General features: G+C 43.7%; 1 protein-coding gene across 3 annotated transcripts; it reads right to left on the bottom strand.

Moving 5' to 3' along the window:
* Positions 1-325: 325 nt before the first annotated feature.
* spire2 (spire-type actin nucleation factor 2) lies at positions 326-22,719 on the bottom strand. Of its 3 annotated transcripts, none has more exons than XM_029634097.2 (15): positions 22,033-22,719; positions 8,058-8,101; positions 7,488-7,865; positions 7,298-7,372; positions 6,998-7,162; positions 6,808-6,894; positions 6,517-6,637; positions 6,225-6,391; positions 5,326-5,548; positions 3,383-3,510; positions 3,118-3,255; positions 2,825-2,892; positions 2,572-2,599; positions 1,767-1,864; positions 326-1,384 (listed from the first exon to the last, which is right to left on the bottom strand). In XM_029634097.2, the coding sequence occupies exons 1-15, from the start codon at positions 22,334-22,336 to the stop codon at positions 1,141-1,143; spliced, it is 2,268 nt and encodes a 755-aa protein (XP_029489957.1). In that variant the 5' UTR covers positions 22,337-22,719; the 3' UTR covers positions 326-1,140. The 3 variants fall into 3 exon arrangements, with proteins under 3 accessions (XP_029489957.1, XP_029489958.1, XP_064865783.1); XM_029634098.2 differs by having other exon boundaries at positions 6,225-6,316; XM_065009711.1 differs by lacking the exon at positions 22,033-22,719 and adding an exon at positions 8,413-10,174.
* Between the last annotated feature and the right edge of the window lie 3,997 nt (positions 22,720-26,716).

Raw genomic sequence — 26,716 nt, 5'->3', positions numbered from 1 at the left:
AAAATCTTCTGAAGGCTAGTCCATCTCTCTTCTCACTATAGAGCTCTATTATCCCGTCTATTAAATTGTAACAGACACTTTATAATATAAGTGTTTATAATTGATTAACGAATGGTAATAGCATTTAACATGTAGGCTATAGCATATTAGTGAACAATTCATTGACATTTTCAACTATCTAACAAAGCTTTAGATCTTCTCATGGTAGCTCAAGGTCAACAAGCAGAGTAGACTACAACAGTTTTATAGAAATATACCTACAGTCTAAGGCTTCCCTAGCCTTCTAAGGGAGCAGATGGACAGATCCACACTGTAGACATAGGACTTCCTTTTTACATGAGATTTATTGCAGTTGAGGTTTACTGGGTGTTTCGAAAATTTGAGCAGATCGCACAGGACCATCGAGGGTGAGAGAGGGGGCTTAATGTCATTCTAAAGCAGCAGAGATAGGAGGCTGGGAGTCCAGTCCAGTTTGGTGCCAATGGGACAGGTCCCTTCCAGGACCATTTTCACCCCTCTAGGACCCGATTACATTCAGACAGTCGGACAGACGGTGCCACCATGCATCATCAAGTTGGACCACAGATAATCCAAGCACATTCTAAACTAAAAAAAAGACTTATAGTGAAATAAATATATCTTCTATTCAGCCTGCCATAGTGTAATTTTAACATTCCAGAAAAAATCCAGTGTTCTGAGAAGGTGTGTCAATGTAAGATGTATTATTTTGGTGTTAAAAGAGTATATTACATTCATAACTAAAACAAGGCAACTAGGGAGCTAAATAGTTTCCCTACATTTCCCTTATTTACCTTAAACTCTTGGCTCCTACAGTAAATAGAGCTCCTCTTTCCGATCATCCTCATCAATTACCCTCTCACCTCTTTCCTCTCTGCTTGTGCATTAGACCAGGGAGTGAAGTCAATATATGTGTGATAAGGCAGACTTATATGTTGTCCCTAGGCCACGTCTTATGAACCTCTCTACAGAGGAGGCAGAGAAACAACCCTTAACAAGCACTTCAGCAGGGGGAGGGGGTACTTGCAGGCTGGGGGAATGGTGGGGTGTTTTGAGTGGGTTAGTAGTGCAGCACAGGGGCAACCCTGCTAAGGAAGTGGGGTAAACCAACAGTCAATCTATTCACTTGTCTTTTCTCTTCAAGGTGGGTGGCTGTGGTGATGCGTGAGGCTGGGGTTGTGGTTTGGGTGTAGCACTCTCCCTCTTGGGAGTGTTGTTGAGGATGTCCAGGCTCCGGCGGCTGGACGAGATGACATCAGCCACAAACTTGGTGCAGTCCGCACAAACATCCCGCAGGCTGCAGCCACTGGTGTACAGGTGGGGGAACTCCTCCTCCACAGACCGGCGGGAGAGAGTACACAGAGATCTGTGGAGAGGGAGTGAGGTGTTATAATCCATCAGGGGAGTACTCAGTATATAACATGACGAGGAACCTTCTGGGCCTGGAGTTTTTCCAGATCAGGTCACATGGTTTGGAACAACTCCAAGCCCTTCCCATCTGTAGGGGTTTGCAGGAGGGATGTTAAAGATGGACCGCGGAGAAATCAGATGGGTAATTACTGCATAAAGGCTGCTTAGAGATCTGAATGAAGCAGAGACATTATATAACATATGCTGAGAGATCTAGAGGAAGGACAGTGATTAGATTGAGCATGTAAATTACTATTGGCCAGGGTGAGCAAAGACTTCTTCTGCTAAGTTAAAGACAGTTCAGTGGCCATGAAGACGGACAGACAGATAAGACTCACTTGTAGACCTCACTCTTGCGACCATGGCTCTTTGGGCTGCTGTGAAAGCCCACAGTGTAGACTGGGATGTGGGCCATCTTCTTGGAAGGTATCTTCATCTGTGGCAGAGGGCGAGGGAAAGCAGAGAGTTAAAATAGGCATGGGTGAGGTGGAGGAAGAGGAGGAGTAGGACGTTTAAAGAACTAAGTGAGATCATATCGGCAGAAGGTGAAGAGGAAATGGCAGACTTGATATGATTAAGAAATATGATAAAAGACAGGGCTGTGTGTATGAGGGAGAAACAACGTCACAAGACATCAGCCACATACCACAGACACAACACCCAAACCATAAACTCATACAACTCAGAAACTCACTGTACACAAACACAAGCAAGGAACCACCAAACATAACCATACACACATATAGCATCCCATACAACAGAACACACAACAGAACCTCAAGGCACAATCACAAAATGTATTCAGAACTGAATACATTAATTTACAAAACACAGAACTACACAGCACAAGACAAACTACAATCTCACACAACAAACTCAACAGCCCAGACCTCAAACCTACATAGCACAGAACCACAAATCCAAATGGTCTGGTGACTAAGGCACAGATCACAATAATTGACATAATTAAAAGCACAGAATAATATTATGAGCCAACACAAGAATATCTTAGATACATTTTGGTTGTAAAATAGATATTTTCAATAGAAACAACATTAACAAAAAGCACTGTAGAAAACATTACACATTCAAAGAACATGAATTTGCATTTACACAGACAAAGAAAAAGGGACTGTAGGATACCTTTGCACTGCAGAATCCACAGACAGACCTGAAGGAGAGAGAACCACAGGGGCAGAGTTAAGAATCCCCTGAATTACACTACCAAAAACACATAGAACACTATTCAATCAAACCCACAATGGTATGTCAAAAACAACATTATTATTGTGCTTCATGAGCAGAGAGGGACCAAGTTTAAATGACTTGATTATGGTGTTATTACAAAAGGAGCATGTACTAATCTAATACTACATACGTTGTAGTGTGTACTCACCTTTTACAGAGCAGGCAGGTGGATGGCCAGGAAAAGAGGGGGAACTTAATTCTGCAGCAACAGCACACCTGGGAGACACATGCATATACTGTCGATAGGACCTCACTCATAAGGCTTTGAGAGAACATTATTATACTGTAGATAGAACCTCGCTCATACGGCTTTGAGAGAATGTTATCATACTAGAACCTCGCTCATAAGGCTTTGAGAGAACGATATCATTCTGTAGATAGAACCTCACTATTGAGGCTTTGAGAGAACGCTCCCAAAGGATGTGACGTCACTGCTTGTACCTTGCCTCTCCTCAGATTGTAATACAGCTCCTTGTTCTGCAAGTACTTCTCCATCTCTGCTTTCACCAGCACACGACGCACATTGATGACCTCATCCACTGTTAAGGCAAGACTCTCCACTGGGTGACTGAATTCCTCCTTACAGAGAGAGATGGGAGGGAGGTAGTAGGTAGAGGAAGTTAGCTAGTATAATACAATGGGCAGGTTGAAGTGGAGCAGGGAGCACCCAGTGTGGAGAGGTTATCAAAGATAATGGGCCACTCACCATCCACTGGTGCTTATTGCCATTCCGATAACTGGAGCCGGTCTCAGCTCCCTCTGTGGTCTCATTCACTGAGCTGAGAGAGAGACGGGCAGGGGAGGGTGGCACCCAGCCTGGCACAGGAAGAGAGGCTGGGAACAGGGAGATGGAGACACATGAGAGAGAAGCTTTGAATCACAGTCCATGTTGTTCTATTGAGTCAGATCTCTGATCATCCAAAAGTGTATGCTACATAAATTAGCTGTCAATTAGATAAATGAGTCGTGACATGTTTTATCTATTTGGTTTTGGTGGGGTTTAATACATGCTGCCAGAAACACTTGCAAATCAGATCACAGTGGATCTTTGATAAGTATGATACGAGTCAGTTTTTCTAACATTCAAGAGAGGAACTAAATTGGGGTCAGAGGAAATCAAAAGTAGGCTAGGTATTAGTAGAAATACTTTCTACAGGATATAACCTCTAGGACTAAGTACCAACCTAGGTGTTGGTACTTGAAAGTCTCACCTGTCTTTATGCAAAATGGAAAGGAAGAAGGCGCTATGTAACCCTGAGAAATAAATGTGTGGACTCCTATAGCGTCTAACCAGACCATAGGAATCTACAGCCTTGTTAGAGCTAGGATTAGAGCGAGTTAGAGCCGGGTTAGAGTGAGGATCAGAAAACTAGAAAACAACAGCAGGCTACATGTAGGCTAATGTAAATCAGCTGCTTATGATGACATTGTTGACATTTCTGGCATGTGTGTGATGAGAAAGGGTTGACATCCCTCTAGCGGTAGAACAGGAGATATCACTGAACCACCTTTGTTTTTGCTCTCTCCTAGCTACAGTCAACACATATTTCACAAATTAAGGGGTGTATACGGTGGTTGTGATATGAAAGAAAAACATGTATCAAACCCATTAACTGTTGTCCTTCTAGCATTTTACTGCACTAGTTCCTATCTGTATGTCTTTATAAGGTGATTAGTATCCATCACAAAACCCTTCAAATGAAATAACACAGCAGTAACGCTGTAACGGCTCTCCTCTTCGTCTGATGAGGAATAGGAATCATCGGACCAACACGCAGCGTGGTAAGTGTTCATAGTAAATTTAATGAAATAAACGGAACACTGAATGACAAAAAACAACAACAAAGAGAGTGAATGACACGAAACAGTCCTGTAAGGTGAAAAAACACAAAACAACTACCCGCAGGGTAGCCTAGTGGTTAAAGCGTTGGACTGGTAACCGCTAGGTTGCAGGCAGTTAACCCACTGTTCCTAGGCTGTCATTGAAAATAAGAATTTGTTCTTAACTGACTTGCCTAGTTAAATAAAGGTTAATAAACATTTAAAAAACACAGGTGGGAACAGTCTACCTAAGTATGGATCTCAATCAGAGACAACAATTGACAGCTGCCTCTGATTGGGAACCATACCAGGCCAAACAAATAGAAGACACAGAACAAAACATAGAATGAAAAACATAGAATGCCCACCCCAACTCATTCCCTGACCAAACCAAAATAGAGACATAAAAAAGGAACTAAGGTCAGGACGTGACAAACACCTTTTAACCTGAGCAAGAAATTATTGTAAGCAATTTACGGAATGGATTGACACACATTAGGCCTATATGTGATTACCTCCTGACATTGAATAAGATATAAACACTATACCAAACTTTATAACAAACTTTGTTGCAAAATCCTCTATTGCATTTTTTAAAAAACAGTTTAGACTAATGTTTTTTCAATTGCAATTATCAGATTTTTTGTCAGGCTTGCTTTCTAACACAAATAAATATTTGACATGACAAAAATACCAATATATCGGTTTCATAAACCATATTACCGTAAGTAGTCTAATGAGTGGCTCTGCAGTATCACATGAATACATATTACAGTAAATGTCTCCCTCTGCTGACCAATACCTGAAACTGTCTGTAAGCATACTGACCTCTGTGCGTGGAGGGTAGCCCAGCCCCTGAGAGCACGTGTAACCATGGTCTCTCACCCCTCCGCATCACGGCCCCTTCCAGATGGGTGCAGTCGGACAGTGAGGGGAGCGTCTCCCCCCTGAGCTCAGCCAGGTCGTGTTCTGAGAAGGAGCGGTCCCGTTTCATAGATGTGGGAAAACTCTCAGCACGGCAGAGCTCCCCACTGTCTGGAGACTCCTCATCCTGCAACAGCAACAAGACAGGAGGACAACAGTGAGGAGGATGAGGTAGAGGAGGACAAGGAGGGGGGAGGAGGAGAAGATGGAGGGGGTGATGGAAGTGGAGGAGGTGATGGAGGTTGAGGAGGTGATGGAGGAGGAGGAGAAGGAGGTGATGGAGGAGGAGATGAAGGAGGGGATGGAGGAGGAGGAGGAGGTGATGGAGGTATATGAGGAGAAGGAGGTAATGGAGGAGGTGATGGAGGTGGAGGAGAAGAAGGAGGTGATGGAGGTGGAGGAGGAGGACGAGGTGATGGAGGAGGAGGAGGTGATGGAGGAGGTGGTGATGGAGGTGGAGGACAAGGTGATGGAGGTGGAGGAGGAGGACGAGGTGATGGAGGTGGAGGAGGAGGATGAGGTGATGGAGGTGGAGGACAAGGTGATTGAGGTGGAGGAGGAGGACGAGGTGATGGAGGTGGAGGAGGAGGATGAGGTGATGGAGGTGGAGGAGGAGGATGAGGTGATGGAGGTGGAGGAGGAGGTGATGGAGGTGTAGGAGGAGGATGAGGTGATGGAGGTGGAGGAGAAGGAGGAGGAGCAGGAAGGAAAACATAACTGATGTTGTAGTTGTTATTTCTCAGTAAGAGGTAGTGCATTTAAATGAGAAAACAATATAGTTTCTCTTCTATTTTCCGTCTAACCTCCAACATGTTCATCTCCTCCATCTCTTGAAGAGTAGGGGCTTTGAGCAGAACACGAAGACGAGAAGGGGGGCGGGACCCTAGCTCTGAGCCTGACAGGTCAATGCAGGAAGTAGATTTGAAATCACATGGGCAAGTGTGTGCCAGACAAGGCAGGGAGCCAAACGCTGGCGAATGAAACAACACACAAACACTGAACTCTCAAACACATTTAACTTAGAATACATTCCACAATATGAACATACTACATGTATAGCTCAAAGTATTAATGTAGTGACAGTGATGTCCATACATCTTTTGGAGCTGGGTGGGTCCACAGGTTTCAGTTTGCGCTCTTGTTTGATTTCAGCCAGGACACGTTCATGGAGGGACTGCTTCTCCTGAGGAGGAGGGGGCAGGTTTCGCTCTGACGCCTAGCATGCAACACAACAAAACACACAGGCAGACTGAGAACACAGGAGAAACAGACACAGACACACATTACCCAGTCTCAGACTATGACACCTTGTGACACACAAGGTACTGCCACAGTCACACTACAGTCACGTCAACAAAACAAATTGTAGTGAAAAGGGACACTCACTGGTTTGAGTGGAGGGCGGGACCTGATGAAGTCCAAAATAAGCTCATGAGCATTTCTCTTCACCCGCGTAGGGATGTCACCATCCACCTACAGAGAGAACATGAGTGAGGTCTGGGACATAAATACAGGAGAAATAACTACTTGATCCATTGATCAAGAGTCTTCTTATCAGTATCAATACCCAGCTCACCATGACTTTCCGCAGCTGGAACTTGCGGGTGCGGATGTCCTGCATGAGCATCTCAAAGGGTGTGAGGCTGAACTCAGTGGGCAGTGGGTCAAACTCCTGGTCCTGCACCTTCTTCAGCTTCACCCCCTGTCTCAGCTCCTTCATCAACTGGACCCAGAGACGAGTCTGAAACACACACATACACTCATGTACCTCACACACAGACCCCATCAACCCAATGAAGGATAATACAGTATATACACATATCCTCATATACACACACAACGACACAGACAAATACACACGATCCCTGCTTCTCACCCAGTCTGTGTGTTTAAGTGCATCAATCTCAGCTCTATCTTCCTGAGGATCCTCTGTTTTGATTTTCTTCAACATCTACAGAGAAATGATAGTACACTGATAATAACACCACTATTCAGTTAACAATGATTTCAGTGCTTTACATGTGAGTGATCTGTAATCTCTGGTATAAACAAAATCAGGAACATACCTTCTTGGTATCTCGGATTTTGGTCAGGAAAGTTTGTAGCTCCAGAGTCTCAACAAATAAGGCTCGGCACACGGCCTGGTAGTGCTCAGGGGCAAGTGCAGGGTTGGCCAGTCTGGAAGCGCAAAGTGTCATCACTTGGCGTAATGTACGCACTGGCCTCATAGGCCCCTCTTCTCCTTCCTCTTCCTCCTCCTCCTGACCACTGTAGCCCTCATCTGTAGTTCCGTTGCCACCACCACAGTCAGCCCCCAGGCTGTGATCTCCCCCTGCCATGCGCTCAATGAGCCGCTCCAGCTGAGGACTCAGCTCCCGCTCCTCACTGTCATCCAGACCCCAGTCCAGGGCCTGGTAGATTGCCACGCCCAGAGACTGGACCAGCTGAGGAGACAGATTCAGGTGATCGAGGAAATAAATAGCAGTGGACAACAAGCTGTTAGGATAGAGAGGACTGGAGGGCTGCTTGAAAGATATATATGAAGACTGGCCATGAGAAGAGAGGAGACTGACATTTACCTGTCATGACAGTATGTTGTATGTTACAAGGTGGGGATGATGGGTTCAGAAACTCACCTGGCGCTCCGCGATAGGTGGGAGGGGAGGTCCGTCTGTGTCATCTATGAAGACAAAAAAGTAGGCATGCAGCCGCATAACTAACACTGTTTAATGCTTGCTCTCCTCCCTAATAGGGTCTAGAGTTTTCCATCCATCTCACACATTTTTGATACAATACATGGTTAAAACGATCATTTCGATCTATGAATTTGAGAGCGGTTACATTTGTCCAGCCCCACCCCACAGCTGTTTACCAAAAAAGTGTCAGGGTGTGCTCTTTGTTGTTGTTTGAATCCCAGATTGCCCCTTTGAATTGTATGGGTATAATTAAGCAATAAGTATTTTTGGGTATGACGCTACAAGCTTGGCACACCTGTATTTGGGGAGTTTCTCCCATTCTTCTCTGCAGATCTCTCAAGCTCTGTCAGGTTGGATGGGGAGCTTTGCTGCACAGCTAATTTCCAGTCTATCCAGAGATGTTCGATCGGGTTCAAGTCTGGGCTCTGGCTGGGCCACTCAAGGACATTCCGAGACTTGTCCTGAAGACACTCCTGCATTTTCTTGGTTGTTGTCCTGTTGGAAAGTGAACCTTCGCCCCAGTCTGAGGTCCTGAGCACTCTGGAGCAGGTTTTCATTAAGCATTAGTCTCCCGGTCCCTGCCGCTGAAAAACATCCCCAAGCGGGCTAAAATCCAAGCGGGCTATCATGTGCTTTTTACTGAGGAGTGGATTCCGTCTGGCTACTCTACCATAAAGGCCTGATTGGTGGAATGCTGCAGAGATGGTTGTCCTTCTGGAAGGTTCTCCCATCTCCACAGAGGAACTATAGAGCTCTGTCAGAGTGACCATCGGGTTCTTGGTCACCACCCTGACCAAGGCCCTTCTCCCCTGATTGCTAAGTTTGCCGGGCGGCCAGCTCTAGGAAGAGTCTTAGTGGTTCCAAACTTCTTCAATTTAAGAATGATGGAGGCCACTGTGCTTTTTGGGACCCTCAATGCTGCAGACATTTTTTGGTACCCATTCCAAGATCTGTGTCCCGGAGCTCTATGGACAATTCCTTCAACCTCATGGCTTGGTTTTTGCTCTGACATGCACTGTCAATTTTGGGACCTTATATAGACAGTTGTGTGCCTTTTCAAATCATTTCCAATCAATTGAATTTATGATAGGTGAATTCTAATCAAGTTGTAGAAACATCTCAACATCTCGCAATGGCTCAATTTTGAGTCTCAAAGCAAAGGGTCTGAATACTTATGTAAATAAGGTATTTCTGTTATTTATTTTTAATACATTTGCAAAAATGTCTAAAAACCTGTTTTTGCTTTGTCATTATGGGGTATTGTGGATAGATTGCTGAGGATTTTCTATATTTTTTAAATCCATTTTAGAATAAGGCTGTAACATATAAAAATGTGGAAAAAGTCAAGAGATCTGAATTCTTTCCGAAGGCACTATATAGTAGAAAATGCTGACAAAATGCGTCATTTTCCCACCATTGATCCCGTATCACTCGAGAATGCGCATTTTTCATTTTATAGTCGTCAAATTCAATATATCTCATGTGCTGCAGTCACAACTCAGCTAGCCAGCAATGGCTCAGTTTTCTGTGTGTACAGAGAAGCGCACGGCTCAGATGACATTAATGACACCCGGGAGGCCTGAAACCACACGTTCAGCACATTAGTGCTGCAGAACCCAAGACTAGTGGAGAGGCCTGGGTGAGGGGTCAGTGCTGCTCCTTCTGTCCAGAACAAAGCGCTGAAAGCAAGACTAGGTCCAGATTAACAGAGCCTGTCTGAATAGATCTGCACCGTGGACAAAGAGTCGGCCTGACACATAGTCATAGTACTGTTCTCTCTCAGGAGGGTGAAGACATTTCTGTTCAAGCCTCTCAGAAGCTGAGTAATATATCCTTTTTGAAGCAGTTAGACAGGTTTCATTATGTTTGGTTAGGTTCATGTAATCAATGACACAGACAGTCGCCATGTCCGAGTACCCATACTAGCATGCTACATACTTAAACTGCATACTCATTTGGCGTTTGATCAAGTAGATTCAGAGAGTCGGAATATCTGTCTCCCTTCAGCAGGTGGCTTTTTTCATTGTTTCGCCAACCAAGCAAGGAGTTTTTGTATGTATCAAAGAGAGTTTCGAATTTGGTCAACAACAAAAATGAATGGCTTATTTGCTAGGTGAGGTTAATTTGATCGAATAGAAGTTTCGTAATGCTTAAATTGTTAGGAGTCTACTGATATAAGTAGGACACGTGACTTCTTGGCAACTTTGAGAAAAAACACTTTATTTCGGAGTTGTCTCAAGATGACAATGCATATTCATGGTATGGGGCTAGTAGCATAGCATCTCTCTCCAGTGAATACAGGCGGTCGACATCAGCAATCCTCACTGAATATTCAAAAAAGGATTACAAGAATGAGATGTATCCACCAATCCAAAGAAAGGATAGGCAGGAGCTATACAGCCTGCCGGCCGCTTTGTGGACAACGGCTCCTATTGTTTGGGTGGAGAGACATGTCTTGACAGCATATGCATAATCTTTGGTAGAATTCACTCGTCTTTTTTCAGACTCACGTGTTTGACAACAGCTGATAATCAGATAAATTGACGCGCCTAGATGACGCATTTGGAGTATTATTTTCAAAATGTCACATATGCTGGTATGGGTATTCGGACACGACCAGTGTCTCGGAGAGAACATTCTTTCATCATGTGTCTGTCAGTTGATGATAGTTATTTCTCTTTCAGGCAATGTTTTCAAGATTCCATCTCTTTTGGAGCTGTTTTATGTTTGCTGCCCCTGTGATTTCCCCCACATTCAAAATATGGACCTGGAATCTGTTGTCATAGAAATATGGGGAACAAGACATAAACATATTTTTTTTAAACACAGAGGGAGTTAAACATTTTTAAAAGTGCATCAAAGAAAACTATTACAGTCACGTCAAACAGTGCAGCCAGAATAACAGCAAAGTAGCTGCATTTGATCATTTTCTAGTGACATTTATTTGGATACATCCATAACGATGAGCTAATGATACGCAATTTCACCTGACATAGAAGATGTGCTCTCTCGTCTGGACACTGTTGTTCAGAGGAGCTAGCCAAGAACACAGCTAACACAATCACTTCAAACTGAAGCTGGAAAGACAGCAAACTAGCTGCATTTAGTTTCATTTGACCTGTTTTCTATTTACATTTCTTTGTACAGTACCAGTCAAAGGTTTGTACATCTACTCATTCCAGGGTTTTTCTTTATTTTGACTATTTTCCACATTGTAGGATAGTAGTGAAGACATCAAAACTATGAAATAACATATATGGAATCATGTAGTAACCATAAAACATATGTTTGATTTTAGATTCTTCATTCTTGGCATTCTCTCAACTAGCTTCATGAGGTAGTCATCTGGAATGCATTTCAATTAACAGGTGTGCCTTGTTAAATGTTGGTTTGTGGAATTTCTTTCCTTCAAATGTGTTTGAACCAATCAGTTTTGTTGTGACAAGGTAGCGGTGGTATATCAAGAACTTTTATAATTTCTTAAAGTGCAGTCGCAAAAACCATCAAGTGCTATGATGAAACTGGCTCTTATGAGGACTGCCACAGGAAAAGAAGACCCAGAGTTACCTCTGCTGCAGAGAATAAGTTCATTAGAATTAACTGCACCTCAGATTGCAGCCCAAATACATGTAACAGACACATCTCAACATCAACTGTTCAGAGGAGACTGAGGCCTTCATGGTCAAATTGCTGCAAAGAAACCACTACTAAAGGACACCAATAATAAGAAGAGACTTTCTTGGGCCAAGAAACACGAGCAATGGACATTAGACCGGTGGAAATCTGTCTTTTGGTCTGATGAGTCCAAATTTGAGATATTTGGTACCAACCGCCGTGTCTTTGTGAGACGCAGAGAAGGTGAACGGATGATCTCCGCATGTGTGGTTCCCACCATGTAGCATGGAGGAGAAGGTGTGATGGTGTGGGGGTGCTTTGCTGGTGACACTGTCTGGGATCTATTTAGAATTCAAGGCACACTTAACCAGCATGGCTACCACAGCATTCTGCAGCGATACACCATCCCACCTGGTTTGAGCTTAGTGGGACTGTTTTTCAACAGGACAATGACCCAACACACCTCCAGGCTGAGTAAAGGCTATTTGACCAAGAAGGAGAGTGATGGAGTGCTGCATCAGAAGACCACAATCACCCGACCTCAACCCAATTGAGATGGTTTGGGATGAGTTGGACCACAGAGTGAAGGAAAAGCAGCCAACAAGTGCTCAGCATATGTGGGAATTCCTTCAAGACTGTTGGAAAAGCATTCCAGGTGAAGCTGGTTGAGAGAATGCCAAGTGTGTGCAAAGCGGTCATCAAGGAAAAGGGAGGCTACTTTGAAGAATCTAAAATATATTTTGATTTGTTTAACACTTTTTTGGTTACTACATGATTCCATGTGTTATTTCATAGTTTGATGCCTTTATTACTATTCTACAATGTAGAAAATAGTTTAAAAAAACAACGACTAGTACTGTATATCTCCATAAAAATTATGCCAGCTGATGATTTCGACTGGCTGAGAAAAGCTGCCTGCTTGTCTGTCTCGTCCAGACTCCCTACATGTTTATTACATAGCTGGAGATCGAATTTCAATGTTGAAACAATGTTGCTGTCAGCGATTGGGTGCAGAGTTATAGCGAAGTCAGGCGCAGGACACAGGTATTGAGTAACATACATGTAACTGAGTTTACTCAATATCAAGCAAAATTCCAAATAGGAACATACAAAGAGCATTAGCACAAAACACAACCACTAACGACATAAACAATCACGGACAGAACAGGAATGTATGCCGGAGGGTTAAATAAGGAACGTGATATGATATGATATGTAATAGAAACCAGGTGTGTGTGTAATACAGAGTGCCTAAACCATTCATCCACCGCAGGAGCCTCGATTTGGCTCTGATGCCATGGTGCCAGGACCGGCTCATAACCCAGCACACACTGAAATGGTGATAGGTTGGTAGAGGAGTGGCGGAGGGAGTTTTGGGCCATCACCGCCCAGGGGATGTAAACCGCCCACTCCCCCGGCCGGTCCTGGCAAAAAGCGCAGAAACCTACCCACATCCTGGTTGACTCTTTCTACCTGCCCATTACTCTCGCGGGGAGAAAACCTGAGGTAAGGCTGACCGAGACCCCCAGACATTCCATAAACGCCATCCAGACTCTAGATGTGAATTGGGGACCCCGATCAGAAACTATATCCTCAGGCACCCCGTAGTGCCGGAATACGTGGGTGAACAGGGCCTCCGCAGTTTGTAGAGCCGTAGGGAGACCGGGCAAGGGAAGAAGGCGGCAGGACTTAGAAAACCTATCCACAACGACCAGGATCGTGGCATTACCCCGCGACGGGGGAAGATCCGTCACGAAATCCACCGATAGGTGTGACCACGGTCGTTGTGGAACGGGAAGGGGTTGTAATTTCCCTCTGGGCAGGTGTCTAGGTGCCTTGCACTGTGCACATACCGAACAGGAGGAAACATAAACCCTCACGTCCTTAGCTAAAGTGGGCCACCAGTACTTCCCAGCAAGGCAGCGCACCGTCCGACCGATGCCAGGATGACCAGAGGAGGGTGACGTGTGAGCCCAACAGATCAAACCATCGCGGACATCAAACGGAAGGTACAGACGCCCAGCTGGACACTCAGGGGGAGTAGGCTCTGCACGTGAAGCCCGCTCGATGTCCGCGTCCACCTCCCATACCACCGGTGCCACCAGGCGAGAAGCTGGAATTTTGGGAGTGCGATCCATGGACCGCTCCTCTGTATCATACAGCCGGGACAGTGCGTCTGCCTTAACGTTCTGGGAACCTGGTTTGTAAGAAAGGGTGAAAACAAAACGGGTAAAAAACATGGCCCACCTTCCCTGATGAGAGTTCAGTCTCCTCGCCGCCCGGATATACTCCAGATTGCGGTGGTCAGTCCAAATGAGAAAAGGGTGTCTAGCCCCCTCAAGCAAATGTCTCCACACTTTCAGAGCCTTGACAACAGCCAACAACTCCCGGTCCCCCACATCATAGTTTCGCTCCGCCGGGCTGAGCTTCTTCGAAAAGAATGCACAGTGGCGTACCCGAGCGCTGGGACAACACAGCCCCTATCCCTGCCTCGGACGCGTCCACCTCAACTATGAACGCTAAGGAGGGATCAGGATGAGCCAACACGGGAGCCGAGGTAAACAGAGCCTTCAGGTGACCAAAAGCCATGCCCCGCCCCAGCTGTCCACTGCAGTCGCACCGGTCCCCCCCTTCAGCAGTGAGGAAATGGGAGCCGCTACCTCACCAAAACCCCTGATAAATCTCCGGTAGTAAGTTGGCAAACCCTAAAAACCGCTGCACCTCCTTTACCGTGGTTGGAGTCGGCCAATTACGCAAGGCTGAAATGCGGTCATTCTCCATCTCTACCCCTGACGCTGAAAAGCGGTACCCTAGGAAGGAGACGGACTGTTGGAAGAACAGACATTTCTCAGCCTTGAAGTACAGGTCATGTTCCAACAGTCGACCAAGCACCCTGCATACCAGGGACACGTGCTCGACGCGTGTAGTGAAGTATATTAGAATTTCATCTATATACACCACTACACCCTGCCCGTGCAGGTCCCTGAAAATCTCATCTACAAAGGATTGGAAGACTGATGGAGCATTCATTAACCCGTACGGCATGATGAGGTACTCATAATGCCCAGAAGTGGTGCTAAATGCTGTCTTCCACTCATCTCCGGCCCGGATACGCATCAGGTTGTAAGCACTCCTGAGGTCCAATTTTGTGAAGAAGCGCGTCCGTGTAATGACTCGGTCATACTGGCTATGAGCGGTAGCGGGTAACTGTATTTTACCGTGATCTTATTTAAACCTCGATAATAAATTCATGGGCGCAAACCTCCATCCTTCTTCTTCACAAAAAAGAAACTCGAGGAGACAGGTGAGATGGAAGGTTGAATGTATCCCTGTCCCAGAGATTCGGTGACATATGTCTCCATAGCCACCGTCTCCTCCTGTGACAGAGGATACACGTGACTCCTGGGAAGTGCAGCTTCTACCAAAAGATCTATCGCACAATCCCCCTGTCGATGGGGTGGCAATTGAGTCGCCTTCTTTTTACAGAAGGCGAGTGCCAAATCGGCATATTCGGAATGTGCATGGTGGAAACCTGGTTTGGACTTTCCACCGTAGTGGCACCTAAGGAAACACCTACACACCTCCCTGAACAGTGACAGGACCATCCCTTGAGAGGCCAACCAAGGAAGACCCAATACAACAGGAAACGCAGGAGAGTCGATCAGGAAGAGACTAATTCTCTCCTTGTGACCCCCCTGCGTTCTCATAGCAATGGGCGCTGTGACCTCCCCAATTAGCCCCAACCCCAAAGGACGATTATCTAAGGCATGTACAGGGAAGGGAACATCAACAGGAACAATAGGAATCCCTAATCTATGTGCTAAGGAGCGGTCAATAAAGTTCCCAGCTGCACCTGAATCTACTGGCGCCTTATGCTGGGAATATGGGGAGAACTCAGGAAATTCTATAGGTAACCACATGTGTGCAACAGGGGGCTCTGGGTGAGTTGTGTGCCTATTCACCTGGGATGACCCACCAGTGCTCCGCCTGCTACCTCGACCTCCTGGAGAACCACCCCAGCACCGACCAGCAGTGTGCCCTCTGCGGCCAGAGTTGGTGCAGGGAATGTTCCCCCCTCCAGTCCCCCTCATAGCAGCCCCTCCTAACTCCATCGGTGTGGGATCCAAGGTGCTGGGATAGGGAACGGGCGGATCCCGATCCAGACGTCCGCGGGAGGCCAACAGGTTATCCAGCCGGATAGACAAGTCCACCAGCTGGTCCAGGTTGAGAGTAGTGTCCCTGCAGGCTAGCTCCCTACGAACGTCCTCTCGTAAACTACACCTGTAGTGGTCGATCAGGGCCCGCTCATTCCATCCCGCACCAGCTGCCAGAATTCTGAAGTCCAGTGCGAACTCTTGAGCGCTCCTCATGTCCTGTCTTAGATGAAACAGTCTCTCTTCCACCGCTCTCCCTTCAGGTGGATGATCAAAAACTGCCGGAAAGCGGCGGGAGAAGTCCTCGTAGTCATCCAGAGTCGGTCCTTCCCTTCCCTAGATGGCGTTGGCCCACTCCAGGGCTTTCCAGTCAGGCAGGAGATGAGGGCACTCACTCTCTCGCGTCCGGAAGGGGCCGGGCCGAACAGCTTCCAGGTAGAGCTGCAGCTGGAGTAGGAACCCCTGGAACCCGGCAAGTGATCCGTCATACGCTCCCGGGAGCGAGAGCCCGAATCCCACTGGGTCCTGACAACGTAGGGGTGGACATCGGTGTAGGTTGAGGTGTGGGCGGAGATGATGAAGTAGGATTGACAGGAAAGCCTCCTCTCTCCCATCTGTCCATTGTTTGTGACACGCGATCCATGGCTGTCCCTAGCCTGTTTAACATGGTCGCGTGCTGCTGAATGCGCTCCTCTACTGGGAGAGAAGGGCTGGCTGCACCTGTTGACTCCATTTGAATGGTCAGTGATTCTGTCAGCGATTGGGTGCAGAGTTATAGCGGAGTCAGGCGCAGGACACAGGTATTGAGTAACATAACTGAGTGTACTCAAATTATCAAGCAAAATTCCAAATAGGAACATCCACAAAGCACTAGCAATCTAGCAAACAATCACGGACAGAACAGGAATGTATGCCAGAGGGTTAAATAAGGAACGTGATATGTAATAGACACCAGGTGTGTGTGTAATACAGACAAAACAAAATAAAACTGAAACATGGATCGATGGTGACTAGAAAGCCGGTGACGTCGACCACCGAACAGCACCCGAACAAGGAGAAGGGCCGACTTCGGTGGAAGTCGTGACAGTTGCAAATGTCAGAGAGACAGACAGCAAGGTTTATACAAACCTCCGCTGTTGAAAATCAAATGCTAGTCTAAAAGAAATTGGAGATAATGTCTAGATGCTTTTTACAGTGGAGATCAAGTTTATAAATTGCCTGGCTGGGCTGATGAGCCAGTCTATTGCCCAGTGAAATGGAACAGAGTAAATAGGCATTTCAACTTCATAGTTTTAGCCGGTGGTAACTTGTGGAATAGACACCGGCTGGAATGTGGTTTTAACCAATCAACATACAGGATTATACCCACCTGTTGTATAATATAAAACACACCCTTAGTAACCTTGACCCTTAACCAACAATCCCTGTAGCCTACTTCATTGCCTTCATTACTCACTCATTTGCAGAGGTTAAGTAGCCTAATTGTGATGACCAAACAGGTTGTGATCTGTGATTAAAGTAAACTGTACATAAGTAAACTGCAGTGTTGGGGAGTAGTGACCTATGTAGTTCAACTAGTAATTTAACTACATATTCCAGTAGCTTGTTGGTAGTTGAAATAATTCAAATCTAGGTAGTGTTTTCAGTAGTTAATTACTTTTCTTGCCATGCAGTGGTGTAGCTAACTACTGGAACTACACACTACTTATTTTGCCAAAATAAAATATGGGTGAAGTAGCTAATCATTTCATTTATTTTTCGGCATCAGACCAGCCTAATTTTCATTTGAAACATTGTTTTTGTGTTTAACCATCATTAAGATTGCTGATGACACAACAGTGGTTGGCCTGATCACTGACAATAACGAGACAGCCTATAGGGAGGAGGTCAGAGACCTGGCCGTGTGGTGCCAGGAAAACAACCTCTCCCTCAACGTGATCAAGACAAGGGAGATGATTGTGGACTACAGGAAAAGGAGGACCGAGCACGCCTCCATTCTCATCGACAGAGCTGTAATGGAGCAGATTGAGAGCTTCAAGTTCCTTGGTGTCCACATCACCAACAAACTATCATGGTCCAAACACACCAAGATAGTTGTGAAGAGGGCAAGACAAAACCTATTCCCCCTCAAGAGACTGAAAAGATTTGGCATGGGTCCTCAGATCCTCAAAAGGTTCTACAGCTGCACCATCAAGAGCATCCTGACTGGTTGCATCACTGCCTGGTATGGCAACTGCTCGGCCTCCGACCGACCGCAAGGCACTACAGTGGGTAATGCGTCCGGCCCAGTACATCACTGAGGCCTAAGCTTCCTGCCATCCAGGACCTCTATACCAGACAGTGTCAGAGGAAGGCCCTAACCATTGTCAAAGACTCCAGCCAACCTAGTTATAGACTGTTTTCTCTGCTACCGCATGGCAAGCAGTACTGGAGCCCCAAGTCTAGGTCCAAGAGGCTTCTAATCAGCTATTACCCCAAAGCCATAAGACTCCTGAACATGTAATCAAATGGCTACCCAGACTATTTGCATTGTCCCTCCCCCCCCCCCTTTACGCTGCTGCTACTCTCTGTTATTATCTATGCATAGTCACTTTAATAACTCTACCTACATGTACATATTACCTCAATTACCTCAACAAACCGGTACCCCCGCACATTGACTCTCTACCGGTGCCACCTGTATATAGCCTCCCTATTGTTATTTTATTGCTGCTTTTAATTATTTGTTACTTTTATTTCTTGTTCCTTTTAGGTATTTTTAAAACTGCATTGTTGTAAGTAAGCACTTCACTGTAAGGTCTACCTACACCTGTTGTATTCGGCGCATGTGACAAATACAATTTTATTTTATTTGATAATAAGCTAAATTGCACATTCTGTTAACATGCAGTACTATATTTGGTATTTGGTATTTTATTAGGATCCCCATCAGCTGTTGCAAAAGCAGCAGCTACTCATCCTGGGGTCCAACACAAAACATGAAACATAATACAGAACATCATTAGACAAGAACAGCTCAATGACAGAACTACAGACATTTTTAAAAAGGCACACGTAGACTACATATCAATGCATACACACAAACTATCTAGGTCAAATAAGGGAGAGGCGTTGTGCCACAAGGTGTTGCTGTCTCGCCTTGGTCATAGTGTTTTGTGTTTTCGTTATATAGTTGGTCAGGCCAGGGTGTGACATGGGTTTATGTGTTGTGTTTCGTATTGGAGTTTGTATTATTTGGGATTGTGGCTGATTAGGGGTGTGGTATAGGTTTGGCTGCCTGAGGCGATTCCCAATCAGAGTCAGGTGCTTGTCGTTGTCTCTGATTGGGAACCGTATTTAGACAGCCTCAGTTTCGCTTTGTATTTTGTTGGGTGTTTGTCCTGTCTCTGTGTTTTAGTCACCAGATAGGCTGTAATTAGTTTCACGTTCCGTTTGTTGTTTTGTATTCTCACAGTTATTTCATGTACGTATTCTTTCATTAAAGTCATGAGTAACCTACACGCTGCATTTCGGTCCGACTCTCTTTCTACAAACGAAGAACGCAGTTACAGTTGCTTTATCTGTTTTTTGAAACCAGGTTTGCTGTTTATTTGAGCAATATGAGATTGAAGGAAGTTCCATGCAATAAGGGCTCTATATAATACTGTACGTTTTCTTGAATTTGTTCTGGATTTGGGGACTATGAAAAGACTCCTCGTGGCATGTCTGATGGGATAAGTGTGTGTGGCAGAGCTGTGTGTAAGTTGACTATGAAAACAATTTGGGATTTTCAACACATTAATGTTTCTTATAAAAATAAGACTGGCATGCATAGTATTTCTCTATCAGCCCTCTGATTACAATTCAGAGCAAAACATGCCGCTATGTTCTGGGCCAGCTTCAGCTTAACTAGGTCTTTCCTTGCAGCAGTGGACCACACGGCTGGACAATAATCAAGATTAGACAAAACTAGAGCCTACAGAACTTGCTTTTTGGAGTGTGGTGTCAAAAAAGTAGAGCATCTCTTTATTACGGCTAGACCTCTCCCCATTTTTGCAACTATTGAATCTATATGTTTTGACCATGTCAGTTTACAATATAAGGTAACGCCAAGTAATTTAGTCTCTTCAACTTGTTCAACAGCCACACCATTCTTAACCAAATTCAGCTAGCACTTAATGAATGATTTGTACCAAATACAATGCTCTTAGTTTTAGAGATGTTCAGGACCAGTTTATTACTGGCCACCCATTCCAAAACCGACAGCAACTCTTTGTTAAGGGTTTCAGTGACTTCATTAGCTGTGATTGCTGATGCGCACTGTATATAGTTGAATCATCAGTATACATGGACACACATGCTTTGTTTAATGCCAGTGGTAGGTCATTAGTAAAAATAGAAAAGAGTAGAGGGCCTAGAGAGCTGCCCTGCGGTACACCACACTTTACATGTTTGACATTAGAGACGCTTCCATTAAAAAGAAAACCCTTTGAGTTCTATTAGATAGATAACTCTGAATCCACACTATGGCAGAGTTTGAAAAGCCATAGAACTTAATTTTTTTCAACATCAGGTTATGGTCAATAATATCAAAGACGGCACTGAAATCTAACAGTACAGCTCCCACAATCTTCTTCTTATCAATTTCTTTCAACCAATTATCAGTCATTTGTGTCAGTACAGTGCATGTTGAGTGCCCTTCTCCATAAGTATGCTGAAAGTCTGTTGTTAATTTGTTTACAGAGAAATAGCATTGTATTTGGTCAAACACAATTTTTTATAAAAGTTTGCTAAGAGCTGTATGACTCCAAAGTGACTGTTCTTGCAATTTGTAGTCTATGACATTTCAAATTTACATATGATACGTTTTCACAAAGTAGTTTGGATGTAGGGAAGTACTTTTAAAAGTAACTTCAGTTAAGTAAACTTTTTTTTCCTAATAATAGCTTTAATTGGTAGCTTGGTAAAGTACATTTTCAGAGTAGCTTCCCCAACACTGGTAAACTATAACCATACTGACCAACTGCATCAACAATGCAATATAATTGGCTCATCAGCAAGGACACAAATGTCCCATACATATGCAACATGTCCTTTGTTGTGCTCATTAAATTGACTGACTTTCTTCTGTAAATGACTCCATAAGTGTAGACAACAAAAATATTCAAGAAACACCCCAGCTCCCAAGACAAGATGAACACAGGGACCCTGTAGTGGGATATCAATCACTGTCAGTGCTATTAATTATGATTTACATTGTTCATTATAGAATTTGGTCATTTCTCAATATTAATAAAAACAAAAAAGTATTTATATATTTGGGACAAAAATGTGGCCTATACAATTATGTCTCAGCAACTGATCTATAGCCTAAACTATTGGATTCGTTTTTGTCCAATGTGTTGTGACATCATTTCTGCGTTTTCTTTAGGCTACTTTTATTACCGCTATATGAAATCACCTTATCACTCACTATGCTAATGTTCGGATTCATTTTAAATAGGCTACTTTGGCCTATAAAATTTGGCCTAGCCTATTTAAAATGAAACAGAACATTAGCATAGTGAGTGATAAGGTGATTTCATATTTTTCTCTCAGTTTAAGTAATATCCATAGTCACCCTTAATGTTACAACATTTCGTAATCTACTAACCTGCTATCTTTTTCCACTCCCAGTTGTATCCTTTATCTTATCATGTCATAGCTCGGTTCCTTAGGCTATGTCAGCAACTCTGACAGAGTTTTTCTTTGGGCCCCGGCCCCGCAGTGCACTCAGGACAGTTATTTTATTGAGATCCTTTAACCGAATCACTTGTGAATGGGAAACAGATCACAAAGCTACCTCTAACTCTAAACCTTCTTTAGCAGATACAAGGGGGGATCTGTACTGTATGAATAATTGATCATTTCGTCTATTTGTATAATCCAAGCCAATTCTATTTGGGGAGTGCTACTGACGCATTTATCGTGAATTTCCCATTCAAAACAATATTGTGTGTTGAAATTACAACATACAAATAGTGAATCAATATCAAATTAATTGAGAAATAACTGAAAGGCCTATAATAAATGAGACTATATTGTAGGCCTAGGCTGGTGTTAATTAGGGTATTTTGGTACCGCAAAGGGCAGTCAGGAAGTTAGGTTAGCTAACAGAGCTCTCTTACGGTTGTTGCAGGGCTGTTGTTGTAGGGAAACCATCCCATCTCTGAGTAAGAGTATAGAGGACGGGTCCTTCACACGGGAAACTCCACCTGTCACAGTGGCCGGGCGCGGCACCCTCAGCCCGCTGCAGCATTGGTAACACACAGCCCAAGCCTGCTCCTCGTTAATGGGCTGCTCGTAGGATTTCAACACTTCTTCAAGAGACAGTTCCCTGGGGTCGCTAAGGTCCCGAGCCTCAGCCCTGTCCGTGGGAGCGGACACCCTTGAATCGCCATCCTTGCCGCTTCTGTTTGTTGACCTGGCCATGGCTGCGGTAAACTACCGATCCCATTGCTCTGTGGCCATTATCTTTTCACGCCGGGTTCCTTCCTTCCCCACAGCACACCAACTCAACTGCCACAGCTGCGAGTTACTATAACAGCAAATCAAAGCGATCTTTGATCTGCAGGAATGTCAATCAGCGCCAAGGAAAGGAGAGGAGGCAGGAGGAGGAAACCATACGCTAGTGGCGCAATCAACCTGCAAGGAGAAAATCTTGTTGAAAATGTTTGACCACCAACCAGACGAGTACTGGAAAACAATGACGAAGAGATAGATACACCCTTGAAGATGATTGTAATTGAGAGAATAGACCACACGCTCAGTTTTGACAGTCCGGTCACACAGATGATCCGCTCCGCTGCAGTGCATCCCCGCATCCCCTGTGCTCCGCCCGTCTCACGTAGCCTGAGCGTCATCAAACAAACCCACAAATCTGTCGAAGTGGCTACCTCGAGGCTGTGAGAATGTCAGCCCTCACATACATATTGTTAGATAAACAAACAGAAGTAGAGGATACATCACATAAACAATTAATTCATGAAAATCAATCCCCCGATGTTTAGGCCCAAGGAAATCATTCCGATTGTAGCCCAACATTACATAGCCAGAGCTTGCAAAGGGTTTTTAACTCTCAGTAGTTATAGACTGTTCATCATTAGTTCATATAGGATAGTCTATAAATCAATAATACATTTGTAATAAACATTGTATGAAAATGTGTCATAACTTGAATAGGCCTTAAACCATTCACAAGCCCTTCATACACCCTTTGTATACACTTTATAAAGAGTATATTAATATTACAGTTATAAATTGACATTTTTTTCCTTTGATTTATCCATGCATCAGTTGGTCCAAAAATAAATAGGTCTGCATTCCCCCTCAAGCAAAGTCACAAGTTGATTATGAACAGAAAAAGCCATATGGTTAAAGAGACTCTCCATAACTTTTGTTAACTTTTCTATTTTTAGCCAGTAGTTCTGAAAGCAGTGCCCAAGAGCCAATAGGGTCCCTGAAAGTTGTGTAGTAAGTCATCAGATAATTGCTCTCAAGCCCCTGCAGTTGTGCACAAAGACATGCACACGCTTGGGGGCTAATCCCAAAACCTCATTGGACAATGCTGTGCCGATCTGATCCCGCCTCACACCTTAACCTTGCAACCTCATTGGACGTCATTACACCTGCCAATCAACATTGTCCCTCATGTTCGGTTGTCTCTACTTCCTTGTTGTAGAGATTATGGTAAGCAAGCGATTGTGAGGATGTCATTTTATACAATTTAAAAGTTATAGCCTACTTATATGTTTACATCAAATGTCCTATTCCTTGAAAGTCAAGTAATGATTCGATGGATTAATTATTTGATTTGGATGGATGGTTGACACAACAGAAAGATACGGCGATATTTTATCTAGACATTGGGTGAAAGTTTGAGGTATACATTTCTTGAGCGCATCAAAGTTCTACGTGTGTTGTGTAGTGATTTACCCCTGGTAAAAACCTTCTAGTCTTTTGTGTAATATATTCCAAAATTCAAACAAAATACACCGGCGACACCATTTAGGAGATACAGGTTGTGAGCAGTGTTTCTGATCGGTTTGACAATTGTCTTCTAATGTATTTGTCTGTATAAAATTGCATCTTTAGCGCACATCATTTTCTGCTTGGTTTCCAGAGAAATGTAGCCTAATAAAAGAGAGAAATTCAACAACTACTAAGGTCTAACAGATCTTACTTCTAATTTACAATGTATTCCAATTTATTATGCATGGATTTGATCGAAGTGTTCAATGTATTTTCGCTGTTATCAAAATAACTAATGGTAAGTGCATGTAGCCAGGCAATCCCACTCGCTTCCAAGCATGTGCTCACTAGGAACGAGCACTTATCTCATGCACTAAATGATGCCAGATGAAAAATATAAGGATTATGTGCCTTTCTCCTCTGGGAGAGGACTGCACATGGTTTATTATGCATGTATGAGCCATACATCAAGTCTAAAACGGGAGGTTTAAAAAATAACTAGGTTGTTTTCATCCTCTGGAACACCTCTTTAAGTGTGGTGTGGTGCCAAATAAAAATGTTTCACATGAAATGTCAATTAGGAACCCTATACTTAATACCGTGATGCTAAGTTATTGTACTTTAACTAGATGGAGGGGGTCATGTCAAGCACTGTAAAGTACAGGTAACGTAAAGTGCCAAAATAAAAGAAAAACCAACGTACATACTTCATTGGGCGTTGGGCCACCACAGGCCGCCAGAACAGCTTCAATGCGCATTGGCATAGATTCTAGTGTCTGGAACTCTACTGGAGGGATACGATACCATTCTTCCATGAGAAATTCCATAATTTGGTGTTTTGTTGATGGTGGCGGAGAACACCGTCTCCACAATCTCTCATAAGTGTTTAATTGGGTTGAGATCTGGTGACTGACACACACACACTCCCTTTAAACCCCCTATGCTCCTCTGAGACCCCTCTTTCAAACTCATCGAGATTTCTTCTTCTAGCCATATTAGCCAAATGAATGGGAAACCGGGAATTTGTTTACATGACCCTAACTAAGCATGATGCATGTTAATTGCTTAATTAACGTAGGAACCACACCTGTGTGGAAGCCCCTGCTTTCAATATACTTTGCATCCTTCATTTATTCAAGTGTTTCCTTGATCTGTATCTACCATTTACCCGACAGCATCTAAGGACATTGGGGTGGCAGCGTAGCCTAGTGGTTAGTGTTGGACTAGTAACCGAAAGGTTGCCGACAAGGAGCTGACAAGGTACAAATCTGTCGTTCTGCTCCTGAACAAGGCAGTTAACCCACTGTTCCTAGGTCGTCAAGAACAAATTCTTATTTTCAATAACTGACTTGCCTAGTTAAATAAAGGTTAAATAAATAAAAAATAAACATGCGCCAATGAATGATCTCTGTTCGCAGAGGGAGCTGTTGTAATCATGCTTTCACAAAAATATGCCTCACCTTTAAATGTGTCAGGTCTAAACAAGATCTCCAACAGGTCGATCTCCAAACAACTCTGAAAGTACAAGTGTTCCACCGCAAACGGCCATAAATAAATCTCCCAAGTATCAGACACCGCAGGCTCCCAGCAACTACAGTATCTAATCAACGTAACATTGACATTGTCCCACCCATGGTTAGCAAATAGTTTCCCAATAACCTTCTCAATTAAATGTTAACTGCAAAGTTGGCTTACCTGGCAGAAGTATATCATGAGTAATAAAGTATATCGTTTGTTATTACTTGTTATTTGCTAAATTTGGCATGAAATGAGCAGCAGCTGTACAGAACCATTGCTAGACCAGCACATTAGATGGCACATTCCTCACTGGCTAGATGCGCAATTGAAAGATCAAATACGCAATTAAATGGGAATTACACTAATTACACAAAATGTTTCCTTCTGGTGTGATTTAAGCATTGACATGGAATCAGAACATATACTTTCGTTATTTCTCTATGAACATTTGTAATTTTGAGTGAAAAAAATAATAATTCTCAAACCAGGAAAAATAAAACAGGGAAAATATGGGAAAATATAAAACAGAATTTGGAAAAAAATATAAAACACTTTATAGGGCCCCCCCTTATAGTTGTTTAATTAACCATTATTTTACCTGGTATATTGACAGAAAACAGTGCACTACTTTCTCTTGTACACCAAGGACCCAGGAAAGAGTTGCAGGGGAGAGGAGAAGAGAAGAATGTGCCTATGTGAAATATAGAAAAAAATGTGTAGCTCGCGACATGTTTCATATTTTAAAAGTAGCTGTCATGCTAGAACAGGTTGGAGACCCATGGTATACTGTACCAGCAAAACATACTGTACCAGTCTTCATTTACAGTCAACATACCTTCTGTCCAGCGTACCACAACCAAACACCACCAAATCTATTTACAGCAAATAACAAAGAGTAAAATATGGGGCAAATAAGGACTCATTTAATCAAATGTAACATTTATTGCTAATAAATCAACAGGTCAAACAAAATCAATTCAGAAATCACCAGTACATCATAATCTCACCATAATCAAATAAAATCATCTGGTTATTATTAGATAATTACATTGGGAAAATTAAGATTATTTCATTAGCATTGCCTACAGTAAGCATTCTTACTGTCATTTGTACAAAACAAAGTATAACAAAGCCAGATCTAGGTGAGAAAGTCAAATCAAGTGGTGGCACCAGACCACTATCATTTTAACCAAATTCATTTTTTTCTACACCCATGAATAACAACATAATTTACATAGCAGGAGATTTGTTCACATTATACTGGGAGCCATATTGAAGTGTGACTGCACGGATAGCAAACTTCATAGCAGATTCACCTAAAAG

This window comes from Oncorhynchus nerka, linkage group LG25, assembly GCF_034236695.1.
Source record: "Oncorhynchus nerka isolate Pitt River linkage group LG25, Oner_Uvic_2.0, whole genome shotgun sequence".
NCBI classification, from domain to species: Eukaryota; Metazoa; Chordata; class Actinopteri; order Salmoniformes; family Salmonidae; genus Oncorhynchus; species Oncorhynchus nerka.
Note: the sequence above shows the minus strand (reverse complement) of the source record. Positions and strands in the feature narration are given on the sequence as shown.

Coding starts and splice junctions, on each gene's coding strand:
- spire2 (XM_029634097.2), bottom strand. CDS start 22,336: ATGGCCAGGTCAACAAACAGAAGCGGCAAGGATGGCGATTCAAGGGTG. Junction 3,256..3,382: donor GCAATAAGCACCAGTGGATG/GTGAGTGGCCCA, acceptor TCTCTCTGTAAG/GAGGAATTCAGTCACCCAGT. Junction 2,600..2,824: donor ACCTGCCTGCTCTGTAAAAG/GTGAGTACACAC, acceptor TCTCTCCTTCAG/GTCTGTCTGTGGATTCTGCA.